Source organism: Phaenicophaeus curvirostris, chromosome 3 (assembly GCF_032191515.1).
Source record: "Phaenicophaeus curvirostris isolate KB17595 chromosome 3, BPBGC_Pcur_1.0, whole genome shotgun sequence".
Taxonomy (NCBI): Eukaryota; Metazoa; Chordata; class Aves; order Cuculiformes; family Cuculidae; genus Phaenicophaeus; species Phaenicophaeus curvirostris.
This window is the reverse complement of record NC_091394.1, coordinates 4,405,014-4,432,492: the sequence shown is the minus strand read 5'-3', so window position 1 is coordinate 4,432,492 and position 27,479 is coordinate 4,405,014. Positions and strand designations below refer to the sequence as shown.

The 27,479-nt window shown below is 45.9% G+C and overlaps 1 protein-coding gene across 1 annotated transcript; it reads left to right on the top strand.

Moving 5' to 3' along the window:
* Positions 1-313: 313 nt before the first annotated feature.
* On the top strand, positions 314-27,479 carry DIPK1C (divergent protein kinase domain 1C). The gene is made up of 6 exons (XM_069852987.1): positions 314-586; positions 14,984-15,401; positions 16,780-16,901; positions 21,214-21,891; positions 25,951-26,115; positions 26,851-27,479. Exons 1-6 carry the CDS (start codon positions 314-316, stop codon positions 27,064-27,066), a joined length of 1,872 nt encoding a protein of 623 aa, XP_069709088.1. The 3' UTR covers positions 27,067-27,479.

The following is a 27,479-nucleotide window of genomic DNA, read 5'->3' as shown; positions in this document are numbered from 1 at the left end:
GGCCGGGGAGGCACTTTCTACCCCAGGACAGCGGCCCTGCCCGGCGCGGCCTCCCGGCAAGGAACCCCAGAGGCCGAGCCGCGGCCCTGCCCGCCGGGACGCAACGCGAGGGGGTCAGCGGGGCCCGGGTCCCTCCCCACCCGCCGCACCGCTCCCTCACTCACCTCACCGCCCCAGCCCCCTGTCGCAACCACCGCCGGCAGCCGCGGCGGCTTAAATACTCCGTGCGGCCCCGCCCCCCCGCGCCGAGACAGCCAATCGAGAAGCGCTGCGTCTCTATTGTCCCGCCCCCCGGGCCGCGGCAGCCAATCGCATGCCTCGCCGGGAGGCGGGTCGCTGTGCTGGCCCCGCCCCGAGGCAGCCAATCGCGTGGCGCGCTGGAGGACGGTGCTGCCGTGGTGGCCACGCCCCTCAAGCGGCGACAGCCAATCGTGTGGCGCCGTCGCGTTATGGCCCCGCCCCTCGCGCCGCCGCAGCCAATCGCGTTGCTGAGGGGCGAGGCTTGCCGGAAGTCGAGGGTGGGGGCTGCGCCGCTCTCCCGGCGGGAGGGGCTGATGGGCCCTTCTACAGGTGTTACAGTAAATGTGTGAGATGTCCCTCTAATTTCTTCTGAAATTAATTCCAAGTGACTGTCACGCCCCTACATGTAGGTCTGTGGCAACTAAAAATCTCACGTTGCTCAAGTTCTTTGAGGCGCTGAGGGACATGGGTTAGTGAGTGATGGGAATGGTTGGACTCCATGATCCTGTGGGTCTCTTACAACCTGGTGATTCTGTGATTCTTTGTCTTTTCTGCTAAGTAAGGTAAATACACAACAGTTTACTGTATTTTTGAGGGAGAAAAAATTGAAAAAAAACCATGAAAAGCTGTAAATTAAGGTTTTTTCAGCCTCTTTAATTTTAATCTTGCTGTTTTCCACCCTTTTTCCTCTTTATTTTGTATGGTTCTGCTTAGGCAGGTTGCAAGCTCAACTCTTCATAGAATAATAGAATAACCAGGTTGGAAGAGACCCACCGGATCATCGAGTCCAACCATTCCTATTAAACACTAAACCATTCCCCTTAGCACCTCGTCCACCCGTGCCTTAAACCCCTCCAGGGAAGGTGACTCAACCACCTCCCAGGGCAGCCTCTGCCAGTGCCCAATGACCCTTTCTGTGAAGAATTTTTTCCTAATGTCCAGCCTAAATCTCCCCTGGCGGAGCTTGAGGCCATTCCCTCTCATCCTGACCCTGTCACTTGGGAGTAGAGCCCAGCTCCCTCCTCCCCACAACCTCCTTTCAAGTAGTTGTAGAGAGCAATGAGGTCACCCCTCAGCCTCCTCTTCTCCAGGCTAAACACCCCCAGCTCTAACACTAAGGATTATGAAGCATTGTGATCAGGCCCAATCAACATGGGTTCACAAAAGGCAGGTCCTGCCAAACTAACCTGATCGCCTTCTATGATAAAGTGACTCGGCTGCTGGATGAGGGAAAGGCTGTGGATGTATCTTCCTGGACTTCAGTAAAGCCTTTGACACAGTTTCTCACAGCGTTCTGCTTGGGAAACTGTCACCTCTGGCCTGGACAGGCGCACACTCTCCTGGGTGGAAAACTGGTTGGATGGAGGGCCCAGAAAGTGGTGGGAAACTGTGTGAAATCCAGCTGGAGGCCAGTGACAAGTGGGGTTCCCCAGGGCTCAGTGCTGGGTCCAGCCCAGTTCAATGTCTTCATCAATGACCTGGATGAAGGCATCGAGGGCACCCTTAGCAAGTTTGCGGACGACACTAAGCTGGGTGGAAGCGTTGATCTGCTGGAGGGTCGGGAGGCTCCAAAGGGATCTGAACAGGCTGGACCGCTGGGCAGAGTCCAGTGGGATGAGGTTTAACAAGGCCAAATGCCGGGTCCTGCACTTGGGGCACAACAACCCTGAGCAGCTACAGACTAGGAGAAGTCTGGCTGGAAAGCTGCCTGGAGGAGAGGGACCTGGGGGTGTTGGTTGACAGCGACTGAACATGAGCCAGCAGTGGCCCAGGTGGCCAAGAAGGCCAATGGCATCTTGGCTTGGATCAGAAACGGCGTGGCCAGCAGGGCCAGGGAGGTTCTTCTCCCTCTGGACTCGGCACTGGTGAGACCGCTCCTCGAATCCTGTGTTCAGTTCTGGGCCCCTCCCCACAAGAAGGATGTTGAGGCTCTGGAGAGAGTCCAGAGAAGAGCAACAAAGCTGGTGAGGGGGCTGGAGAACAGGCCTTATGAGGAGCGGCTGAGAGAGCTGGGGGTGTTTAGCCTGGAGAAGAGGAGGCTGAGGGGAGACCTCATTGCTCTCTACAACTACCTGAAAGGAGGTTGTGGAGAGGAGGGAGCTGGCCTCTTCTCCCAAGTAACAGGGTGTTGAGGAGTTTTTAGATCAAAATGGGCAGGTATATTTAGACGTGCACAACCCAGCTTCTGCACCTGAATAAGTTAGCTTTGTAAGAGAATTAGTCACTGTAGAGGACACGTTGCCTTTAAGGTTTCTCTCTGTATTATCAGAAAGTTTCTCTGCCTTGTACTCCTCTCACTTCTCACGAGAGGCTTTCCTCAGTAGTCCTTGACTTGTTATTTTGTAGACCAGAGTACTCACATAGCCGTTTCTTATGGGAAAGCATAATACTGTAGGTAAATAATGATTGTTTACTGCTAAAGGAGAACTGACAGAATCACAGAATCACACAGAATCACAGAATAACCAGGTTGGAAGAGACCCACCGGATCACCGAGTCCAACCGTTCCTACCAAACACTAAACCATGTCCCTCAGCACCTCGTCCACCCGTGCCTTAAACACCTCCAGGGAAGGCGACTCAACCACCTCCCTGGGCAGCCTGTTCCAGCGCCCAATGACCCTTTCTGTAAAGAATTTTTTCCTAACGTCTAGCCTAAACCTCCCCTGTCGGAGCTTGAGGCCATTCCCTCTTGTCCTGTCCCCTGTCACTTGGGAGAAGAGGCCAGCACCCTCCTCTCTACAAATCAGCTTGTAAAACCACGGCTCGCCCCTTCTGAAGAGGGGTATAAGTGTAATGCAAAATCTCAATAAAACAGCTTCACTGGATCATATTGGTCGTGTGATGTCCCTATCCTCTGCAACAGGGGACAGGACAAGAGGGAACGGCCTCAAGCTCCGCCAGGGGAGGTTCAGGCTGGACATTAGGAAAAAAATTTTCACAGAAAGGGTCATTTGGGCACTGGCAGAGGGTGCCCAGGGAGGCGGTTGAATCACCTTCCCCGGAGGGGTTTAAGGGACGGGTGGACCAGGTGCTAAGGGACATGGTTTAGTGTTTGATAGGAATGGTTGGACTCGATGATCCAGTGGGTCTCCTTCAACCTGGTTATTCTATGATTCTATGATTCTATGATTCTATGATTGTGTACTGCATCTGGCTGGGACAGAGTTAATGTTCTTCATAGCAGTCTGTATAGTGCTGTTTTTTAGACAAGTGAACAAAACAGTGTTGATAACACACCAGTGTTTTAGCTGTTGCTGACCAGTCCTGGCAGAGTGTCAAGGCTTTCTCTGTTTCTCACCATGAAAAAAGACTGGAGGGGATGTAGCCAGGACACTGACCTCAACTGACCAAAGATGTATCCCACACCATGTAACGTCTTGCTTAGCAATAGAATGGGGGGAAGTTTTTCCAAAGTAGCTGTTGCCTTTGCATCGCTTGTTTGGGTTTAGAGATTTTTTGACCTTTTCCCCCCCTTCACTTATTAAACTGTCTTTATCTCAACCCACAAGATTTTTTCTCTCTTTTGCACTACTAATTCTTTTACCCATCTTTCTAGAGTGACTAGATGGAGGCTTAGGTGCTAGTGGAGGTCAACCCATCACACACTGAAATAGGTTACCAAGGGAAATTTTGACCTTTCCAATGTTGGCTCTATTGTAAAAGTCTTTAGCACAAATTAGACAAGAAACCATAAGAATAAGATTTAATTAAGCCTGTCTTGGGTGTGGGGACGGATTAAATGAACCCTTGATATCTCTTCGGGTGATATTTTTTCTATCTTTCAATCTCTGTCTAGATGTCATAGAAGTCAATGGCACTGAATCATTTACCTTTTCTGTTTTACAACCATTAGCACTAGAAGCTGTCTGAGACATGGAGGAGGAGATGTAAAACATAGTTCTGGCATTTATGAGCTTGAAGAAAAATTCCTCGTGTTACCAGACTTGAGATAAAACTCTTCCCAAGAGCGTACAGGATGGTAATTTTCCTTTGTCAAATTTTTCCTCGTTTAATTTTAATGATGGCTTTTTTTTCATAACATCATTCTTCACATTAAGTCTTCACTTTTCTTCTCCATTATTTTAGACAGATTCTCCACTCATAATGGCCACAGTTCTGAAATAAGGCACATGGAAGCAGTTTACTTTTCCACAGAGAGCCTTATTGCGGAATGGAAGCCTGTGTAACTAAGCTTAGTTCTTGCTCTGCTACCTGTTTGTCAGTAAAAATATAAATATGCTTTCTGAGGGACTTCTCTCTCTGCTTTCTGATCAGAGCACGTATTTTTTGCCAAGTATGAAATATTCCCTGGGAGAAGAATATAAAGTTTATGGGTCAAATTCAGTGATGGAATTACACCCACTTCTGCTGGGTCTGACTTCGTGGACTAAAGGTGAACAGAGCTGCTTACATCTGGAAATTGCCTTGCCACTGGCATTCCAGCAATGTGAGCCTCACCTATTACCTCTGGCTTTTCGCAACCGAGTGGTAGGAAGAGCGTGGCCTTATTTAGAGAAATAGCACTAAACTAAAATAAAGCAAAGCATCATCCACTGTCCTTCTTTCCCAGTCAGCACTATGACTTCAGAGGTAATCTTGCTCTGGCCTCCGAAAAAGCAGTTCTTCTTGTCTCCAAAAAAGGACTTCTTATGTGATGTATGCAATAGTAAATTGCTGAATATTTAGGTATGCTCATGGCCTTCCTAATCTACATATGCATGTGTGCTATCTAGTAGTTAGCAAGTTTGACCCTCATAGACTTCCTCCAACAAAAGAAATACTGTTTTCTTTTTAATAGGTAATTAATCAAAGTACAAGGCAGACTACATTTAACCTTTGTAGTAAGTGTTGATGCTTCCATGAGAGTGTGGGATTGCTGTGTCCGAGTCCCTGGTCAGAATCCTGTTGGAGTATGCCATGTATAATGTAACTTTCCTTTTAAAAACCACACTTAAAAGCTTATTGTGACTTCACATCCTCCAGTAGTCACTTCACATCTTCTGTAGTCACTAGCTGCTTTAACTAAGCCTATTCAGGACACTAGAGAGCTTGAAGTCTCTCATCTTCTGTGCCATATTTACCTGCAAACTGCGAGAGTACAAAGTAGAATATAAAGGTCTTGCTGTGCACTGCTGGATAACTTTTCAATACTTTTTTCCCAGCTTTATACAAGGTGCTTTGCCCCTCCCTCTAAGTGCTGTTTTGCTGAGTCTGTACACTATATTGCACTCTGTATTTTCTGTGTCCTGGTTTTTTCTCTCCTGTATTTTCTGTGGCATGTTGGAAAGGTAGCTAGTTAGGAACCCAAAATAAACCTGAAGACTGGCTAACCTGTCCAAAGGGTTGGAGAGACCGTCTCTAAATAATGAGAGAGTGGCAGGGAGCCAGACAGAAACTCTCCTAAACTTAATGTGCAGATTGCCCCAATATTAATGCGCTTTTGGCAGCATCCTCTGCATTGCAGTGCCCTAACATTGCTCAGGAACAGGCAGTCTTTCTGTTTTGGAGGATCTTAGGCTCAAGGAGGGCAGATACTGTTCCCTCTTCTGATTTTGAGGCGCAGATGAAAGAATAGTGAGAGAGGCTGTTAGGAAATTGCTCTTCCTCAGCACCTTGGAAGACTGGATTGCAAAGTGCGGAGCCAACACATCTTGGAAAGTCACCGAATGGGCATGCCGATTGATTCCTTGTTTGCTGGAGTGATAGGCCAGCTGTGCCAGGGCTCTAAAAGGAGTGAAAAAAATGCACCTATATCCCTTTGTTCAGTGTCTGTTCCTCTTCCTAAGAGTCACTAAAGCGTTCTCTGCTTCTGCCTGCTAGCTCTGCAGTAACATGACAAGGCAATGGCTGGGATGGGAACAATGGGATGTCTATCACGTAACAAGCTCCACCAGGGGAGGTTTAGGCTGAACATTAGGAAAAAATTTTTCATGGAAAGGGTCATTGGGCACTGGAACAGGCTGCCCAGGGAGGGGGTTGAGTCACCTTCCCTGGAGGGGTTTAAGGGACGGGTGGATGAGGCGCTGAGGGACATGGGTTAGTGATTGATGGGAACGGTTGGACTCGATGATCCGGTGGGTCTCTTCCAACCTGGTGATTCTGTGATTCTATGATTCTATGAAGTGAGTGTGATAGAGAGGCAAGCAAAGGGTCAATAGCCTGGCTAGTTGTGGTCTGGCTGCAAATGAGAACCACAGCCCTTGGAGACTGCTTCGGTCCAGCACTTTTCTTTGGAATGACCACAGAGCCCAAATGCCAAAAGCTTTTACCCTTTTGCAACTTAATCTCAACTACCCTGTATTTCATCCTAATTTTTAATCCCAACACCATGCCAGTTTGTCCATTCTGAAAGTGCATGGAACGTGCTGTGTGTGAGTAGATGTCATTTCAATTTTTTCTTGACTATATTTCAGAATATTGGGAGACTTTATTTCAGTCTTTTATAAGTTGTTGATTTGCCAAAGTGAAAGAGAAATATTGAAGAGACTTGGCCAGTGCTACGTTTTCTCCTCAAGGAAATAGAGCTTAAATGCTTCCCCAGCTGGAATTTTCCTCCAGGGTAGCAGCTCTGCAGGACTGCTCTTTAGCGTCTATTGTGGTTTCACAGTGTTCCTTTCTCCATTCTTTGGTGGATCTCCCTTCTTCCCAGACTGAGGATCACACCCAGAATAATGCAATCCCTATTTTTAATTTTTGGAGATTTGCTATGAGTTTGTTTGGTAAGAACATATGTGTGTGCAGCGTGGGCTCAAAGCACGATTTAGTTATATGCAAGAAACATGGAGTCACAAAAGCAAGGAATATTAAATATTGTCAAGTAATGGCAATTCTGCATATTCCTCCTTTTGTGTACATTAGTGTGATCCAAAAGTAATTCTACTGATTTGGGGTCAAAATTGGCCTCTTTTTTTTCTCAGAAGAAGCCTCTGGCTGAAGGTGTGGAGGAGGGAATTCCTTCTGCAACACACGAAGTGCAGTGATGAAAAAGATGACAGGCATTGTTGGTGGTAGATAACTAAGAGCTAAGAAGGACAGAAGGTGTAAATCATTGGAGAATAAGGAAAACTGAAAAAAAATGTAAGTGGGGATGATAATGGGACTGTACTGAAGAAAAATTACGCAAAACAGAAGACAGGAAAAGGATGACAACACATCACTTCAGAAAAACCTAAGAACAGTAATGCCAATTTAATCATAGAATTTCTGGAGAAAAAGCTTCATTACACAAAGACATTTTTCAAGATTCTGTGACATTCTGCTTTTAATAAAAAAAGGCAACATTTTTATTATCCATTGCACAAGCGCAGAGAGGGACAACTGGCTAGCTAACTGAAGAGAGGATTTTTGTAATCACACATCCTTAAAGCTGAAAGTTACTCACACTGCCAAAGCCAACATGAGATGACTCTTGCTAACTGCAGTGGCTATTGGCTCTGGCCCATCACAAATTAAGTCTGTTCAAAAGATACGTTATTGCCTTAGAAACTATTTCTCAGTCCATTTAGTTTCTCATCAGAAGACAGCTTGCAAAAAAACAATGTGGCCTGGTAGGAAGAGCTGAAGCAATGCCAGATTTTAAAATAGCGTAGGAAGAGATGGAGAGGAATGTTAAATCTCCTGAAAGACCCACCTAGCAAACAAACCAGACACACCATCCTGGCTTTGATGAGAAGCAAATTCTCCTTTCTCCCCCACCCTCTCTCTGGTCTTTTTGTGCGAGGGAGTGCATTGCAAGTAGGATAATTTTAATAGGAATGGTTGGACTCGATGATCCGGTGGGTCTCTTCCAACCTGGTTATTCTATGATTCTATGATTCTATAAAAGAATTGTGCCTATGGAAGAAGCAGTGGAAATCCGCTTCTAAGGCTTCTTAGCCACATACAACTCTACTAGAAGCAGGAGGCACCACCGTGGCACACCTTGTTTATTATATTGGCTAGTAATGCGTGTGTAGCAGTGACTCCCTCAGAAGCAGGGGGCTAACGGGGCCCCTCAGGTTACTGGACGATGCTTCCCTGTAACAGGAGGAGTGTCATACAGCAATAACACTGCTGCTGCTCAGGCAGCTGGACAGGGTTGCACATGCAGATTTTTTCCTCGGGAGTAATATTGGGCTGCCAATCACCCTAACGGTATTTACCTTAGTATAATTATATATACTTACTTGTAAATGAGCTGTGATCTAGCATATGTGACAGCTACATTTCATTTGATTTTAAAACATAGTGCACAGCCCTTGAACCAAAAGAACAAAGCAAAACGATCAGAAAAATGCTATAAATTCAGATTTACTCATGTGAATGGAGAAAAGCAGCACAGACTCTCTCTGGAAGGTCTATGTATAGTTACAAAACTTTTCTGTGCAATATTGAACAGATCCACTTGGTGGTCACTTGTGCCTACAATGGAGAAGCTTTTTTTCCATTCCAAGAATCAGTTATTTGCTTTCCATTTCTCTTCTAGTAACAGAGAGCATGCAGACCTGCTGCATTTTAACATCTATGGCATGACAAGATGCAAATGGATTGGCCTTTGCTACCCTAGATTGCTCTTGCCTGTGAAACATTTAAAGTCAGCCTTGTGCAAATTCCTAACATAAACTCATTTCAGAGAATCTGCAGCCATGGAACTGGACTGAATTTAATCTGTATGACGTAGTAACTTTTCTGGCAGTATCAGCAGTAGAAATATATTTTTAATCAATGGACTGCAATGTATAATCTAGTAATTGGACCAGAAAATATGACACTTAATTCTCGTACTCTATTGAGCTAACACATATCTAAATGATCACAGCCATATGTGAATACCATATGCATATTGTCTAAAATAATCCACCAGTTTAAATGACTTCTTATCACTTATGTAAATAACAGCACAATGTGGGGAGAGTTAGCTTACTACATGGTGTTTTTTTTCTTTCTGCATAACCCTAGTGGAACTTCAAAATATTTCTGGAATTGCTTCAGGCTGTCATAAAGGGAGGCTACAACGAGCCAGATTCAGTATTGGTATAATGAGATCACTTGGCCTGAAGTTGGTGCAAAGCATAGAAACTGCGTACAGAAAGACTGGAAAAGAATTGTGGTATTTTCTCTTCTTTCTTCTTCCTCTCACATGCAGTGGACAAGCGCACAACCCACCACGCAGTAGGAGATTCCATTGGAGAACATTCTTTTAGGATAGAAAAATTGTTCTGAAGTCACCGACAACAAGCACAGGCAAACCCACTTATAATCCCACTTACAAACTAATTAAACTTCGTGTTACAGCTAATTAAGCTACTTTTTCCTGTTGGTGACTGGTAGTGCAGATAGACAAAGAACGCAGCAGAGAAGAAATAGGTGATGCTGTGTCAGGCATCATTTTTGCTCTGTGGGCAAAAATTGCAGAATATTTTTATGTCTTTATTGTTCCATCTGATCCAAAGGACCACAAGCAAACCACAGTCTGCCATGGTCATTGACAAGACATCTCACTCGCTTCTTCAGGCAATACTGTTTCCAAGCGAGAGGGAAAAGTTGGCATGAGGTTAATAAAGAGATTAGTAGGAAGGGGTTATAGGAGAAGAGCAGGACAATTAAAATTTGCTGTGTGGAATGTAGAAAGTGGTAAAAGGGAAGAAGAAAATAATTATCTTCGGCTTTCATGGGTAACTGTGCCTAAGAAATATCTACTGAAAATAAAAAGCAAACAGGACAAAATATATTACAAATCCTTTATTCTATATATACATGGGAAAGCTTTTTTTGTCTAAATACTTCCCCTTGTTTAAATCAGTGAATAACTCTAGGCTTTTCCCTTGTCCGCAAAGCTGTACTCTGTATTTTATATTGTGCCATTTTTCTGCTTCTGGTTTGCAATGTGACCCAATAAACTTGCTGCACGCTGATGCAGTAAAACTTCTGTGAGTAGTTTGCAGCATATTCTTTTTGATTAGTGGCATAAATGAGAAAATACATTTGGATTCCTCTAGTAGACTCGGTACTCTGCAGGGGAATTTCACTGCCTAAAGGCCATGTTCAAACGTATGTCAAACCTTGTGATGTTTTTCAGCGGATATCAGAAAGAATTATTTATATATTAAAATGTATTTTCAAGGTAGATTTGAACAGCACTTGAAAGTTTCCCGAGCTTCTAGCAGAAAAATAGGAGATTCATTTGTGCCCTGTGAAAGATTAGCAGGAACGTATCTAATTTCCATAGGCAATCGAGTGCTTGTGAGGGAAGGTGATGAAATGAATCAAAAAGAACAATAATTCCTAATGAATCAGTTTTACATTTCATTAACTTGATTGCCCAGGTAGTTCTTAACAACTGATTTTTTTTTTTCTTTGAAACTCTCATAAAGGATCAAGTCATTAGGAAAATAAGGATTAACAGCCTAATACAACTTGAGCCTGTGCAACTCAAGGCAATGAGGAATGTGTGGGCTCAGCAGGTCCTGAGGCTGACGACTGCGCATGGTCCTGGCTTGAGGAGCTGCTGAGCCCACACGTAGGTAGACAGCACGGAGAGACACCATGCCAGGGTCTTCTGCCTGGCTGTGCCAAGGCATCTCACTCCTGGCTGCCTGAGCCTGCGATTATTCCAGCTCTAAACCCTTGCTGGTGATGTGCAATTGTGTGGCGTGCCCAGTGCAGTGATGAAGAGGAGACCAACTTGATGTTGTCACTGTGCTGTAAACAGTAATTCACACATTTCTGAAATATAACTGGGTAGGAACTAATACAGTAAGTCTTGGACTATTTTTACTGCCCTTAATGTCACTTGCTTTAACTCAACTTCTACTAGTTCAGTAATATCGAGCTTAATTCTCAGTTAAACTGAGAATAGGAATACAGCTTCCTTTAGCAATACAGGAATGCAATGTGCAATAGTCACAACCTAGTACATAAAGGGAGCAAAGTTTCTCTGATGTGGACGATTTTTCAAGGGAAAATTGTTATTGGACAGAGAGATACATATTTTACAAAGGATGGGCTAGAATTAACTATTAGTCTGAAGCTTGAAGCTTAGGGCAGTCTAAAACTAGCTTTGAATTTTGCAGCTAGCAACAGATTGTTATTAAAGACTAAGCCCCCTCCTATTTCTTTATCTTTCACTTTTCTTTCACGCTTTATCCTATTTATCCTATTTCTTTATCTTTCACGCTTTTATCTTTCACTGAATCCAGGCTTCCTGAGTCAGTCCTTGATACGTTCTGAAAATGTCTGTGTATGTGTGTGTATGTATACAGGTACATACATGAAGTTACACGTACACAAGAGATACATTTACCCGACTTGTCCAACTTTTCAGTCCCGTTAAAGCAGTGGGATATTTGAAAATTCAGAGACTGAACAACTAGATGCAAACACTTTTCTCTGTCTGAATGCTGTATTGAAATCTTTGGGGAAGACGGGGCTTTATTCCCTGAAAATGCCTCCTGTGGGAGTTACCATAAAACGAAACTGGTAAATAGTCTAGTGTGAGCATCATGCAACTTATATTTGCTTCATTAGGTTCCTTTCCCCTTGTATTTTTATTTTTTATTAGAACTATATAAAAAACTAGGTTTTTTTCTTAGTCTATTTCTTCTTATTCTACAATTTCAAAGAGGCAGACAGCTGTATGTTAGAGGTAGGATCGCACTTGCTTTGTGTAGCAGCTGTTCCTAAACCAAAGAGAAGGATGGGGACCCTTTGCAGACACCAAAATCCAGTGAATTTTAGCTGGTACCTTGGAAGGAAATGAAAAGCGTGCTCAAAAACCTACAGGTGCTGCCTGCAGTGCTAACTACCCTGATCCAGGTGCCAAGGAAGCAGTGGAAGCACATGGCTGGGGTGAAGACAGGGACAGGACTGGTCCTTTCAGCAACCGTTTCCATTTAGATCCCCTCATCCGTAATATCGCGTTGCATCCCTGAAATGCAGACATGTGATACAGCCAAGTGAGTGAGACAGTTCTGACTTCAGCATCTCAGAGTGCCTGCCCCTGAGACAGCTCAAGTCCTCAAGACTTTTTAACCTGTCTGAAAATAATCTCAGCAATTATCAGCTTTACGGCTTTCTGCTCTGTTAGTGAGTTGAATAAACTCCCTGGTTCACAAGACACATCTTTTACTGGGGGAAGGGACTGAACTAGGCAGGTAAGATCAAGAGGAAAATGGAGAAGTGATGGTGAAGGAGGAGGGTCAAACATGCTTGTTTCTATCAGTAGCAATCGGAGCAGCTTAGCCATGACACCTAACCAGATCTGAAGTTTCCATACTTTGCTCCCAGATCAATGTCAGGAGTAATTAAGATTTGTTTTCAGAGCCATCACTAAAACATAAATGGTACATACGCAGAATTTCATGGATCATAATACAAAATATGCTTTGGGGAATGCTGACACACAGAGAAGTCAATATCCACACTTCAAAAAAATAAAGTGTAAAATATATATAGTTTTGGTAATGTCTAAACTACTAGCCAGACACCTTAGGACCAAGCAGTAGGGAGATATAATGATGCTTGCAATTCCCCTGTACTCTGCATCCCTCTTCTACGTGGGCTACATCTTCCTCCATCACAAATTTATTCCAGACATGGGTATGGCAGATCTGCAGTTTCTCCTCCTAGGTGGCAGCAGCAGCTGGTGGTTTGAGCCCTACAGAGGACGGCTAAGCAACTCTCCGTTTTGCCCTTCCCCACTTATTATCCTAAGAATTTCAAAATGAACACCCCAAACTGGCCAGAGACAGCTTCTGAAAGTAGTTCCTTGTTGCCCAGTCAGCCTCTCCTGCTCACTAGGTTCCGAAGAAACAGGCTGCATTGCCAGTGTCCCAAAAGCAAGCTTCCTCTCAGTAAAACGATGGGGACTAGGGGGTTGGGAGGGAAGGAGAGAGAACATAGAGAAAGGATGGTCACAGGCAGCCTCCGAAGGTGAAGAAATCAGATTGCAGAGTGACAGAGAGAGGAAAACACACTAACAATGGAAGATACGGCTAGTGATCATGATTCTGCTTCTGACACTCTTTGGAGATGGAAGTGGTTTTGTTCTTATTGCATCCTCTTCCCCACTGTCAGTCTCTAGGAAGCTGTGGTATTTTCAGCAATGTTTTTATCTTTCCATTTTCTTTTCTGTCATAGCCTGCCATCTACTTAGAAGCTGCATTTAAAGCCCTGCGATGTGGAGGGGAGATGGACTGACTACGCAAAACGTGTGGATAGCAGCAAGCTTTCAGCACCTGTGCTCTTCTCCTCGCTGTTCTGAGGCAAAATCCCATCACAGCAATCGACACACCTTTCTCTGTAATGACTTGTACAGGGAGATACTTTTCATTAAGTTGGACATAATGGTACAGGACATAGATCCCTGAACCCAGCTATCCGACAATGTACTTTCTTCTTAACGTATTAAAATAGTTTACTAACAAAATACTCACCAGACCAACTTACACAAGATGCACATTAAAATACTGCTATCTAATTATTCTGCAGTTCTCCATCCATAGGCCAGGTTCTACAATTCTTACTCATTTAGGTAAATAACTTACCCTCTGAGCGGTTTAACTACCAGCAATTCATCTTCCTCCTATGGGATTGCACTGTCCATATGAAGAAAATGAATCTAGTCCTTCATCATCATATCTGACTGTAAACCTGGATTACATACCCTTATTGCACTGGATTTTACTTTAGAATATGCATTTTTCCATGGAAAGCTGTCACGCTGAGATGCAACCAAGTGGGAATCGTAGAATCATAGAATCACCAGGCTGGAAAAGACCCATCAGATCATCGAGTCCAACCATTCCCATCAATCACTAAACCATGCCCCTCAGCACCTCGTCCACCCATCCCTTAAACCCCTCCAGGGAAGGTGACTCAAAGGTGAATCAAGGGAAGAAAAAGTGAATGCGATGGTCAGAATAGAGACAGTGACCATCTGCACCAGGACTGAGGAAAGCGAGCCAGGATCTTGGGTCACGGAAACAAACAGCTGGGTCTTGGACCCCTTGACATGTTCACAAAGTCAAAGACATGAGAGACCGTTGCGTGGAGCTGATTCCTCCTCAGAGAGGGACGTAGCCACAGGTGCTCCCTGGGAGACAGTTTCTCCTCCGCAGCAGCCTACTCGGAGCTAGTATCCCCTGTTCTGTTTTAGAGCATGTTCAGTGCTCTGCTGGCTCCTGGGGCAGCTGGACAGGGGAGCTGCTGGAGAGCCAAGGGGTGACCTGCTGTGGGGCAGTCTGGGGGGTGCGTTAGTGAATCACAGAATCATAGAATCATAGAATCACCAGGTTGGAAAAGACCCACCGGATCATCGAGTCCAACCATTCCCATCAATCACTAAACCATGTCCCTCAGCACCTCGTCCACCCGTCCCTTAAACCCCTCCAGGGAAGGGGACTCAACCCCCTCCCTGGGCAGCCTGTTCCAGTGCCCAATGACCCTTTCCGTGAAAAATTTTTTCCTAATGTCCAGCCTGAACCTCCCCTGGCAGAGCTTGAGGCCATTCCCTCTCGTCCTGTCCCCTGTCACTTGAATGGGCGCCTGGGTCGGTTTCCTCTCTTCCTTCAGGTGGATAAAGCTGGAAAAGTTGCTCCAGAATGAAAAAACACCCACCCAGACACACCCAGCCACACCTCCGCCCCATTTGACGGGAGGAGAAGCTTTCCCAGCAGGGAACCGTCCACCTCCAGGCTGCCTCTTCCCAGGAGGAGTCCCAGAACCTCTGGGATGGAGAAGAGCTTTGAGATGGTGAACTCCAGCCGCACCTGTCCGCTGCCAAACCGCGTCCCCGAGCACCTCGCCCGCACACCTGCAGGGTAACCGCCTCCGGGCTCCCCACAACCCTCCAAACCCGCTTTTCTTCGCGGGGAGCGGCGGCCGGAGCCCGCAGGGGCCGCTTGGCACGGGGAGAGGCGAGAGGCGGCGGAACTACGTGGCCTCGGTCGCAAGAGGGTCCCGGTGAGAGCAGCCCCGGGGGGGCGGGGAGGCGGCTCGGGGCTCCCCGCGATGAGGGGCAACGGGCGGCCGCGGCTCGGCCCCTGCCGGCGGTGCCGCCGGGCGCTGCTGTGGGCGGCGGGCTGGGCGGCGGGGAGCGCGCTGCTCGTCCTCCTCCTGCACCGGAGCGTCCTCCCCGAGCGCTGCAGCGACCAGCGGAGCCGCCGCGTCCTCGCCAGGCTGGTAGGTGCGGGGCCGAGCCGCTCCCCGGGGCCGCTCGGGGTGGGGGGGTGGAGGAGCTGGGGGGGACCCGGCGGGACCGCCAGGAGCAGCCCGGCTGCCTCCGGAGAGAGCTGAGCGTCCTCCGGGACGGGGACAGGGACGGGGACAGGGACGGGGACAGGGAGAGGGACAGGGAGAGGGACAGGGAGAGGGACAGGGAGAGGGACAGGGGCAGGGGAAGGGAGATGGAGAGGGACAGGGAGAGGGGACAGAGACAGGGACAGGGGACAGAGAGAGGGACAGGGAGAGGGGACAGAGAGAGGGAGGGGGACAGAGAGAGGGACAGGGACAGAGACAGGGAGAGGGAGAGGGACAGGGAGAGGGAGAGGGACGGGGACGGGAACAGGGAGAGGGACAGAGAGAGGGAACAGAGACAGGGAGAGGGGTGGGGACAGGGAGATGGAGAGGGACAGAGACAGGGAGAGGGACAGGGACCAGGAGAGGGACAGGGACAGGGAGAGGGAGAGGGACGGGGACAGGGAGATGGAGAGGGACGGGGACAGGGACCGGGACAGGGAGAGGGACCTCTTTGGAAAGGACAGGGACAGGGACAGGGAGAGGGGCAGGGAGAGGGACAAGGAGAGGGAGAGGGACAGGGAGAGGGGAAGGGACAGGGACAGGGGCAGGGAGAGGGACCTCTTTGGAAAGGACAGGGACAGGGACAGGGAGAGGGGCAGGGAGAGGGACAGGGAGCTCTTTGGGAAGGGCAGGGCGGGAGGAAACCTTTCAACCCTACTGAACCCAAACGGGGTTTGTGCCAAAGTCCTCTTCCCAGAGCTGCTTGTGATGCCCTCCTGTGCACCTGGCAGGGGCTGGCGGTGGAGACTGAGTTACTCAAAATATTCAATTCAATATTCGCTAAGATCTCCCTTAAAAAAAAGCCAAATCCTGCTTTACCCGCCCCCTCCCCCCACCCCCATTTAGAACTGTGTAGGAAACACCTTGCAAAGAAGAACAGTGTGCGGTAACGCTTTGAGTTTAATTTTGTTTCTTAACTGAAGGTGTTTCTTGAGGGATGAGGTTTAGTGTTTGATAGGAATAGTTGGACTCGATGATCCCGTGGGTCTTTTCCAACCTGGTGATTCTATGAGTCTATGACTCTAGTGCCAATGGTTAGGGAGGAATCCTAAAGGAAATTAAAAATCTGTTACCGCAACAAGAAAAACTGATCATAGGTTTTTATCTAAATTCTGTATAAAAAGAAAAGAAAGCTGCAGGCAGCGGTCCTGACAAGGTGTTTGGTGGCAGGGAGGTTTTGTTTCTCTGTCCCAGCCGCCAGCTTGAAGAACAGCTGAGCTCGGGGTGGCAGCTGAAGGAATGAATCCTGCCCACTCCTTAGGTGGCTGGGAAGAGGCGTGGAGCTGCAAGGAGCCGCCGGGCTCAGGAGGTCCAGGCCCTCGCAACGCACTCGCCAGTGATCAGATGGACAGAGACTTGTTGGTCTCCTTGAGTTTGGAGAGCGTTAGGCATGACTTCAAAAGCCCAGGCGGGGATCAGATTTCAGGCACAAGCTGCCAAAGTTGTCTCTGTCACTGTGTGGTAGCTTGGTTTCAAACCCTCCTTCCAGAGGAAGAGTAGCTGAGGTTGCTGTGCTCACCTGTTTCTGCAGGTGAGGCTTCATTGGTTTCTGTAAGTGAGTCTTCAATACTATCATTAAGGTTTGTAAGCAACATAGAATCATAGAATCACCAGGTTGGAAAATACCCACCGGATCATCGAGTCCAACCATTCCTATCAAACACTAAACCGTGTCCCTCAGCACCTCGTCCACCCGTCCCTTAAACCCCTCCAGGGAAGGTGACTCAACCCCCTCCCTGGGCAGCCTGTTCCAGTGCCCAATGACCCTTTCTGTGAAAAATTTCTTCCTAATGTTCAGCCAACAGTTTTCCCAGATGATATTAGGAAGGGATCATCCTTCCAGTGGAATGAGTAGAAAATTACCTCACCTTGACCAGCCCCAAAATCAGTCTTTAAACATATTCTGAGCATGGCATGAGTTTTGCAGTTACAGAAAACACAACTGAGCTATGAGACAAGTGATCTGATAGCTTTGAGTCTCACACCTTTTATCAAGCAAAATCTGACTTCCAAGAACAACTGTTTTACAAGTAATTTGTCATATTTTCAGTTGGAGAGGAGATAAATCGACTTCTTAAGTCAATTTAAGCAAGCAGGTGAAAAATTGCACTGGGGAGGCTGAAGTAGCACTGGGCGTTTCACAGAAACTCACTTCACCTATCCAAAAAACAACTCTTTCCTAACACCTGTCTCTTCTTCATTTACACTGAACGCACTAAATCATAGGGATCAATTTATATTTTCTCTGGAGAAATTAACTAATTTTGATGCCGTCCAAAACCTTGATCAGCATTCCATTTAGTTAGGAGAAGTACTTGATAACGAGACTGGACTCACTCTTGGGCTTGATCTACACACAAAGTAACGGTGGTACGGTAAGTTATGTAAATTGATAGAAATTCTGAGCGGGGGTGACATTAATTTAAATTTTACATACATTTAAATCCAGCTTTTTAAACTTGTCTTGGTAAGTGTACTAAGGATATTGAAAATTACATAACCGATTTTAAACAGAAACAGAAGAGTGAGCCCAAAGCAATCTTGAGTTTGCATTTTTGTGTAGCATAGCTGCTTTTCTATAAGGCTTTCAGCTTAGTAGCATTTTCGTATTTTAGTTTAACAAATCTGGCACTGAGTGGCATTAAAAGGGCACTCATTAGGTAGATTTAAAACTATCTCATCGACAGATCTCAAAGTGCAGTCGTTAAAGACAGGGATGGCAGCGTGGAGGACCATTTCTGGAAGATTTCTTTGAGAATTGAGTCTTCTCCTTATCAGCAGGCATTGTGATGATATGAAAACTTGTGTGGTAGTTTGCAGTTTGTGCAGAGGTTACTGGGTTGGTAAACAAAAGAGAGGCCATCTTTTCATTGCAGGGTAATGGAAATCACCTGGTTAAATATTTTTACTCCACCAAAATATGTTTTAATGCAGCAAAACGAGAGCTATTACATCGGGGAGCACAAGAGTACAAGCAATACCCATGAGCTGGAAGACTCTCTTGTAAAACTGACTTTGGAAAGGATGTAGGGGTCAAATAACTGCTTCAACATGAGCTACCAGTGTAATCTATGCCTAAAAGGCTGAATGATCTCCGAATGTCTCCAAAAAGGAGAATTAGGGAAGGGCTGTTGGCTGTCTTTGCGCACTGGACGACAGCATTCAGTCTGTGCTTCCGAGGTCGGTGGAGGGGAAAATTGAGAGAAGAAACAGGGAAGGAATAAAAACACAGAAACCACCCAGGGGCTGAAAAAATAAGGATTGTAGTGGGTGGGCTGAGGAGCTGAGCTTGCTTAGTGCGTTATGCTTATGGCAAAACATAAAAGATGGGATAATGTGAGCTGAACTATTGAGGACATGAAGGTGCAGTCAGTCTTTGCTGACCTTTTAGATCATACTGACAGGAAACTGAGGGGATTTTTAAAGTCATTGAGTGACTCAGACCTCACTAGATTCTATGAGTAGAGCTCTCCTTGATTCAGTCCTCTTCCACAGATCCTAGTTTGCAGAACAAATTCAGTGTAAGATGAATCCAATTCAGAGACTGTTTGTCAGATACTAGGTTAATATTCAAAGATTTATGAGTTCAAATGGAACAGCAGACAAGTCCTAAACAGCAGCTAAGTTAAAAAAATGACTCATCTCCCATGTCTGGCAAACATGAGATTATTTTTTCCACAACTACTTTTTCTCATTAATGCCACTAGGAATGACGTGATGGCAACAGAAGAAAATAAGCTGCATGTTCACATTTGACTGCAGGTCTGCTGGGCACATGTTCTAGATGCAAGAGCTCCATGCATACAGGCCCCGTAAGAGTGAACTTGCTGCACCCCAGTAGAATTGTCCGTGGGGGCAGATGTTCACATATGTGGGCATAATTACAGGACCAGGTCTTATATTCTCTCACTGTAGCAGAAGAAGTGTTAGGTTGTAGTCTTCACAATAGGAAAGCATTGATTTTAATTGTAACTATACTTACACTGCAAGGAAACTCCCTGAAATTCCTTCTGTTGGCAACCTTTCTAAAATAGTTTATAGTTCCAGATGGTAAGAAGTGCTAACCTACTTCCATTGAGAAAAGTACATTTCCTACTTTAAAAGGGAAAATTGATTTGTATCACATTGATAGGAGCAGCTTTTTAAAACCAAGCACACTGATCTTCATGCTCTGAAGTCTCTGCACAGCCCACTGAGCCTGCTTGACCATCCTCACGTGGATGCAGATGTGTCTGTTCGACACACGTTCATCACCCTGGACTCAAAGTCGGGATATTTGTGCCAGAATTTGCCTACCTGGCTCTTCTTTCTGGCCCTGAATGTTTTCATTTGGGCTGTGAGAACATCAGCATATGAATCAATTTTGCACCTGTCTGAACTGCCCTCGGTGAGCTGTTTTAGTCAATTTATTACCATTCCTGGATTTTGCACTTAATCCTCCACCCATTCCCCAATGTGTTGTTTAAGTTTGGACTCTGAACATTGCCTGGCATCAGAATGCATTGCTCTTATGCACACCTCAGTCTGTCCTGAGAAAATGCATCACTTGAATTTTATGATCATATTTCCTGTGTATGTAACAAGTCACAAACGAGACAGGGGTCAGGCAGCCCTTGCAAGCTCTCCACATGCAGGGGGAGCTGCCAACTTGTTTAAACAAAGGTTTGGATGCCAGAAAGCAAAGAAGGAGGCTGACCCTGTCAAGCCACCTCCCAGATGTTTGGCTTCCTACACCTCCACAGTCTATTCCCCTTCCACCAGAGACCTCTGATCATCCCCTCTACTGATCTGCCCAAAGCTGTCCCTGCAGCTGCACTTCTGAATGTCCATAGGAATGTATCCACTGCCTACACTTTTGGAAATGATGGGATGGAAACAATTATGGGGTGAGGGAAGGACTGGTGAGGGAATCCCTGTACTTCTTGTACGAATTTGCAGCGACCACTTAACTATCAAGCAGCAGTTCCCATGTTTGCATGAGCTGATTCTTTTCCAATTAAAAAAAAAAAGTATTAAGCAAGCCATATTAAAATATCAGTTCTGATAATTACATATAAAAACTGTAAAGGCAATTTTGTATCTATATATTTAAAAATTCTGAAAGTTCTTGGTCCAAGAGGCATTGGGGGTAACCTCTTTGTTTCGCAGTAGTGCAGAAAAAGGTTCATCCAGCTCCGTTCAGGGCATGCTTGCAAGGTTGAAACATGCAAGGCTGTGGAAGATCTCAACAGTGCATCTACCCATGGATTTTCTTGTGGTTTAAGTGAGGATGTCTAAATTACGCTTCCATTAAGCTTCTGGAGAAGTCTGGAAGTTATCTCCCATGCCTTAAAACGTTACAGCCCAAAATCTCACACAGAGCAGCCAAGTGTGTTCAAAGCTTGTCTCACTGAAATCATGCATGGCAAGAACTTAGAGTAACAGGCCATCTACTCCGTTTCCTTGCCCCCCACCAAGCCTGTCCTTTACTGCCTCAAGAATCCCTGTTTGGAAGCAAGATTCTCCCTAGTAAAATGTCTCTAGAGACTTCTGAAAAAAACATCAAATAACCCAAAGGTTCTAGAAGCTGTGCGTTTGGGGTAAAACAACTGCTGCAAGCCTCTGAAGCTTAGGACTGTTGTTGATCCTTTGCCTTTCTTCTGAGTAGTCCATGGATGTATGATCCCTCTATGAATATTTTGCTCTTTCACTCCAGTGTCTTGACTACAGCAGCGGAGCCCTGACTGGTGACCTCTGTGAGGACCTGTGTGTGGCACAGAAGCTGGTGTACAAACACTGCCTTTACTACGACAGAGGTAAGAAGGTCATCCAGGCTGACTGGAGAGGCCAGCCCATCATCCTGAAGTCCAAAAAGGAAATCTTCTCCAGCTACCAGCATCTCACTATGCTAGAGGAGGTAGAAACACAGGATATTCCTGAAACGGAGCTTCTGCTGATGGTAGCTCTGGAGGTCAAAAATGCCCTGGGGTTAGAACTGTCCAACAATACCATGGGGCCTCTGTGGACAAAGAAGAAGGGACCGCGTTGGAAAGCCCAGGTGGCCAGCATGTGGTCCTTGCTTCAACAGGAAGAATATATCTACTTCAGTTTGCTGCAGGACTTCAGCAAACACGTGTTACGAATTATTGGCTCTTGTGGACACTTTTACGCTGTGGAATATCTCACAGCTGGACACGCCTGGCACAAAACTCTTTTTCCCTTGGAAAATGTGGTTGGTCCCTCCCTTACTGGCCACAGAAGCAGAGTGAGAGCCATCATTGACATTGCACTCAGCTTCCTGGACATGGTGCAGCATTTTGATAACGATTTTTCTCACCGACTTCACTTGTGTGATATCAAACCAGAAAACTTCGCTATCAGGCGCGATCTCACGGTAAGCTGGGTCTTTGGGCTGGTGTTGCAGAAATTTGAGGTCAAAGTCTAGTCTGAAAGTGACTGAGTAGCTTGGAAAGCTTTTCGCTCAGTTTTGTCAAAACCAATGCATTTACAAGACGCAGGGGAGCTTCTCTACTGCTTGTCTTTGCAATATGTGCAGCCACGTTTCAGAGTGCTAGATCCTGCTACTTGTTTTGAGAACGGTTTACTCAGTTCTGATTTGTTTCACCTCCGCAAAGGCAGAGATACTGACAGGGTCTCTTGGATGCGGTGAAGGGTACCTCCTGAGGGCAAGGAGATCTCAAAAGCTGTAAATGAAGCTGTAATTTGAGTCGTGGCAACTATTTCTGATAGCGATGCTGAAAGGAAAAACTGTTTTGAGTTTGAAAGCGAGGGCTAAATTCTCTGACATGGCGCAAAGGGAATTCCCCACACCCAAACATGTATATCTTCATGCTTTAATGTTCAGCTTATCTGGTCTGGAAATCATAGAATAGAATCACCAGGTTGGAAGAGACCCACCGGATCATCGAGTCCAACCATTCCTATCGAATACTAAACCATGTCCCTCAGCGAAATGATCTGAACACAGTGACGTGACTCCCTCGTACTGTTACTGTTTGATTTTTCTTTGCAAAGCTCTAACTCCAACCAGAATAGCTGTGTATGTTTTCTAAGTAGTGATGTAGCTCGGCACCACGTTTCTGCACTCTTGAGTGAACATTCTCACTTGACTGCTATTTTCAGTACTCACTGAGCGTTAATATAACCCTCGTATCTTCAGAGTGTAGACAAATATTGCCTAAACATGCAGCCATGAAGAGCAATTAAGAGTGCTTCCCTTTCACTCTTCCCTCCTATTATTTATTCAGGTTCAATGCAGCAGCTGATACAGGGAATACAGGGAATGGATGAATCATAGAATCATAGAATAACCAGGTTGGAAGAGACCCACCGGATCATCGAGTCCAACCATTCCTATCAAACACTAAACCATGTCCCTCAGCACCAAGTCCACCCGTCCCTTAAACCCCTCCAGGGAAGGTGACTCAAACAGCAGTCACCTTCTGGTATAGGGAAGTATTCTACTTTAGTATTTTCTAGGAATATTATTTTTTTTTTAAAAGTGAGTTGCTGCTCACACGTGGCCTTCCCAGTTGTACACTGCTCACAGACTGTTGGTATCATCTGTTACTGCCCCACTGGGCTGGGGGACAGGAGGTACACACAGTCTGGGGAACAGAAAGAGCTTCGGTGAAGACAGAAGGCAAATGAGAAGCAGAAACTCTAGGTGGTTTTATCAAGCAGTTTGAGACCAGGGACACAGCAAGGCAGTCTGGTTTTTTTCTTCATGTTTTTTTTTAAAGCAGATTTCTCAGTTGCTTGTTTCTTGTGCTCTCTACAGGATAACAACAAACACCCATAATAGCAATGCTGTTCCTTATCCTAGTAATAAGACTGCTAATGCCCAATGAAATGTGCCCGGAGTGCAATAGTTTCACTTTGAGGATTATTTTCAAGTGGTGGGGATAAGCCTCCAGCCCTCGCTCCAGATTTCACATGCTGTTCCTGCAGCACAAAGGGGAGAGATCACTGCCTGGTAGATCATCCAGAGGAATTTTAAGCTGCCATGGAGCTACAGGGACAGGACTGGAAGGAGGTCTGGCTGAATATACAGTGCCCTGGGAGAGCTTCCTATTTTACCAGCACCTGAAAGAGAACTAGAAAGATGACAACACCTTAAACATGGCTTTAAATCAGGTCAGGACTTAAGTTGGGTCCTTCCTGCATTTTCTTACATACCTTCATCTTCAATTACCATCATAACAAACCCTACCAAAATGTAGCTGTTTATAGGTGTAGTGTCATCCAGATCTATCTTCACAGGGTCTGGATGGATGCCCACACGTTTTTATAACAGATGAACTTCAGCGAAACCACTGAACCCTTTGGAAGCTGCACGTTTGGGCACCAGGGCTGTTTTTCCTAGCAGAGCAATTGGTCAGATCATCAAACTTGCTCACTGCTGGCAGACACCCCACCTCAAGCTGATGCAGCGACCTTAGAACTGGGGAAACCTTGCACTGCTGTTATTGTCTCTTCAAAGAAGTGAGCAGCTAAACTACAGAAAGCTTAAGGAAGTAAAGAAGAAAAGAGAAAAAAATTGCTTACCTAAACGTGTGAAATTCCTTAGGCTGTATCATCACTATCAAGCTCTCCAAGAAACTTGGAGTTTTTCAGATATGCCTCATTTCTTTAAGATTTTTCCCTGGGGAAAAAGGAGTAGAATTAAATGAAGATGAGACTGTGTTGTTTCTTTTGCCTGTGGAAGGTTTATTTGGCCTTCTACCAGACATCTTTAGTTCCTGGGGCTGATCCAGCTGCTGTTCCAGTCACGCAGTTCAGCTTCCCCTGTTATTTGGGAGGTCAAATCTTAAAAACAAGAGTCCAAGTGACTCTGCTTTACTCAGGTCCCAGACATTTCCCTCTATGAAAATGTATATCAACTGCTGCAAGGGAATATCTTGGATCTTGACTGTCAATTGTTAAGGGCAGCTCTGGATGAACACTGATTGCCACATCCATGGTGCAGAAGGAAGCTGATGTTCACTGTGGTCACCCACAGTTTGTCTCACGTCAAGCAGCTGCCATCCCATTACTGGCTTCCTTTATTTCACTGTTTGTTGCTGTGAATTTTACGTGAAGTATTCCTTGATGGAGTGACACTGGCAGAAACTTAGACTGCAGCCTTTCACTCATAGAATCATAGAATCATAGACTAACCAGGTTGGAAGAGACCCACTGGATCATTGAGTCCAACCATTCCTATCAAACACTAAACCATGTCCCTTAGCACCTTGTCCACCCATCCCTTAAACCCCTCCAGGGAAGGTGACTCAACCCCCTCCCTGGGCAGCCTCTGCCAGTGCCCAGTGACCCTTTCTGTGAAAGATTTTTTCCCAATGTCCAGCCTAAACCTCCCCTGGTGGAGCTTGAGGCCATTCCCTCTTGTCCTGTCCCCTGTCACTTGGGAGAAGAGCCCAGCTCCCTCCTCTCCACAACCTCCTTTCAGGTAGTTGTAGAGAGCAATGAGGTCTCCCCTCAGCCTCCTCTTCTCCAGGCTAAACACCCCCAGCTCTCTCAGCCGCTCCTCATAAGGTGGTCTCAAACCTGGTGGTCTCAAACCACAGTGGTCTCAAACCTAGCATGGGCAAGAGCTCCTACAGCCACTTCGTGCTGTGTATTCACTATTTTGCAAGCTCTGTGTCAGGGTGAGAAAACTGATTGATCCCTTCAGTCCTTGCTTTTTCTGCTGAGACCATCTGCTGACTGGACTCTGTTATGGACCATATTTCTGGACAAGAAGAACAAGAACCACGTGCAATAAATGAGTCAATAGCAAACAGGATCGGACAAAGCCAGTCCCAACCTCAGGGATCGCTTTCTACAGCTGACCAGACTCAACCCCACCAAATACAATGGCAGTTTTGTTAGTGCTGTACCAGCTGCAGGTAATTCTGTGCATCCCAGGACAGGGGTTTAGTTTGAATGGTGTATTTGAAATGATTCCATATGGCTGTGGATAATTTTGCACCATCATATAATTAAAAGGTGGGGGTGCCATCTGCATAAGCTGCAACAACAAGCAGATCCATCTTCAAGTTGGATAGTGGCGGTTTAAGGCAGATCAATCCAGTTGACCCCAGGGACACTTATTGTCCACAGATAATTTGAGGGGCGTGGTTTAGTATTTGATAGGAATGGTTGGACTCGATGATCCGGTGGGTCTCTTCCAACCTGGTGATTCTATGATTCTAAAAAATAATATGCCCTTTATTGATGTTGTAAGCACTTGCTGGTTTTGTTTAAAAAGTGGTATTCGTAAGACTACCGCAGCTCAGTTACGCAAAATAAAGCCCTTTCATTGTGATCCCAGTTCCTCTCTGGCAGATGCTCTTGGCACAGCATTTCCAAAATCAAGCAGCAGAGAATGCTTGCTCAGCCCTGCTCTGCAGGCTGGGCTGGGCTGGTCCTAACGGGTTGTTTCGATCCACAGGTGGTGGCCATCGATGTGGATATGGCCTTTTTTGAACCCAAAATGAGGGACATCCTCGAACAGAACTGCACAGGAGATGAAGACTGTAATTTTTTTGATTGCTTTTCAAAATGCAATCTGAAAATCAGAAAATGTGGAGCACAAAGAGCTAATAACAACTTGCAAGTGAGTAGATACAGCTACTTTATGCATCCTTTTTTTAAAAAATCACATTGACTATAGAATGCATGATATATTCTAGGAGACTGTGAGATGAAGACAGTCAGGTTTTTAAATGTGGCCACAGAAGTGCAGGTCTTGTTCAGAAATCTCATCCTGGGGTGTGCAAACAGGTCTTTATATTTACCTGGATTTATTTGCTGTGGTTTTGTGTAGCTGTTTGCCAAGTGCCTCAGATAGGAGAGTGAAGAAAGTAGGGGCCAGGGATTAGTGTTACTGTCTCTGCTACTGCCAGGGCTGTCCGCACATGAGCAGTGAGGGGATATGGTTGCAGTTCTCCACTCTTCAGGTATAATATGCAGATATAGTGGAGAGACAACTTCCTGGGGTTCTTAACCTGGGATGAGCTGTCTTAGAGATCACCCAGTTTGAGCTGGTGGGAGGCACTGGCACAGCAGAGGCACTGGGGGAGCATAGCTGTAGTTTTTCAGCCTTTTGCCTGCTTCTTCCACACCCTCACCCTCACCACTTGCTCCACAGAAGCGTAAACGCAGTCTGAGGAGACGGGAGGTTCCTCAGCGAGAGGTAATCTTTGTGAATGCTCCTTTTTTTATACTTTCCTCTTTGAATAGCTGGAAGCAGATTGGATTCAGATGACATTTTACTCCAGTCCCAGAGAAGCAGCAGGGCATTAGTTGTGCTTCCTGAAAGACAACAATCTGCTCTTTTCTCTTTCATCAGGTAATTTGTGACAAAATATTCCGTCGCTGGTTTTCGCCGAATCTCAGAGGACCATTGGTTTCCTTCCCTCTGCAGCTGCAGCTGCAGAAAGCTGTGCAGGAGTGTGCTGAACCAGGGCACTTGGACACTGCTGGGCACCAGAGGACTCTGAAATCTCTCTCTGAGCTGTACCACCTGCTTCGAGTCACCCAACGAGAACTGCAAAGGGCAGAGTAGATACAAAAGGAAGAGCTGCAAGGGCCACATCCCAGCTGCCGCTAAGGGACGCCGTATGCGAGGCAGCCTGTATTTTCTTTCTCTCTCTTCCATCCCTCCTACTCATTATATGACATTTAACAGCACAGAGATTGTTTTTCTCGTATGCAAATGAAATTCATGGCTGCAGGTGCAGCATGTCCTGTTAATATCCTTTGAAGTGTGAAATTGTTTTACGTTACCTGGATTCTGTTCCTGCTTATTTTCCTGAACTAGCGCTGACTCTCTCCATCAGCATTCAGCACATCATTTGCCCACCGAGAGCTGTAGTCACTGCTCAGGTAGCATCTGTCTGAGTGCTGTGGTCAGAGTAAGGATGTACGGATGGTGCTTTGAAGATGAAAAGTGTAAATGCAGTAAAATTAGTATATTAT

What these genes read in the sequence shown, in the direction of transcription:
- DIPK1C (XM_069852987.1), top strand. Translation starts at nt 314, where the DNA reads ATGCCTCGCCGGGAGGCGGGTCGCTGTGCTGGCCCCGCCCCGAGGCAG. An exon ending in TCTCCTTGAGTTTGGAGAGC is followed by an intron (nt 16,902 to 21,213) that starts GTTAGGCATGAC and finishes CTTTCACTCCAG; the next exon opens with TGTCTTGACTACAGCAGCGG. An exon ending in CTATCAGGCGCGATCTCACG is followed by an intron (nt 21,892 to 25,950) that starts GTAAGCTGGGTC and finishes TTCGATCCACAG; the next exon opens with GTGGTGGCCATCGATGTGGA.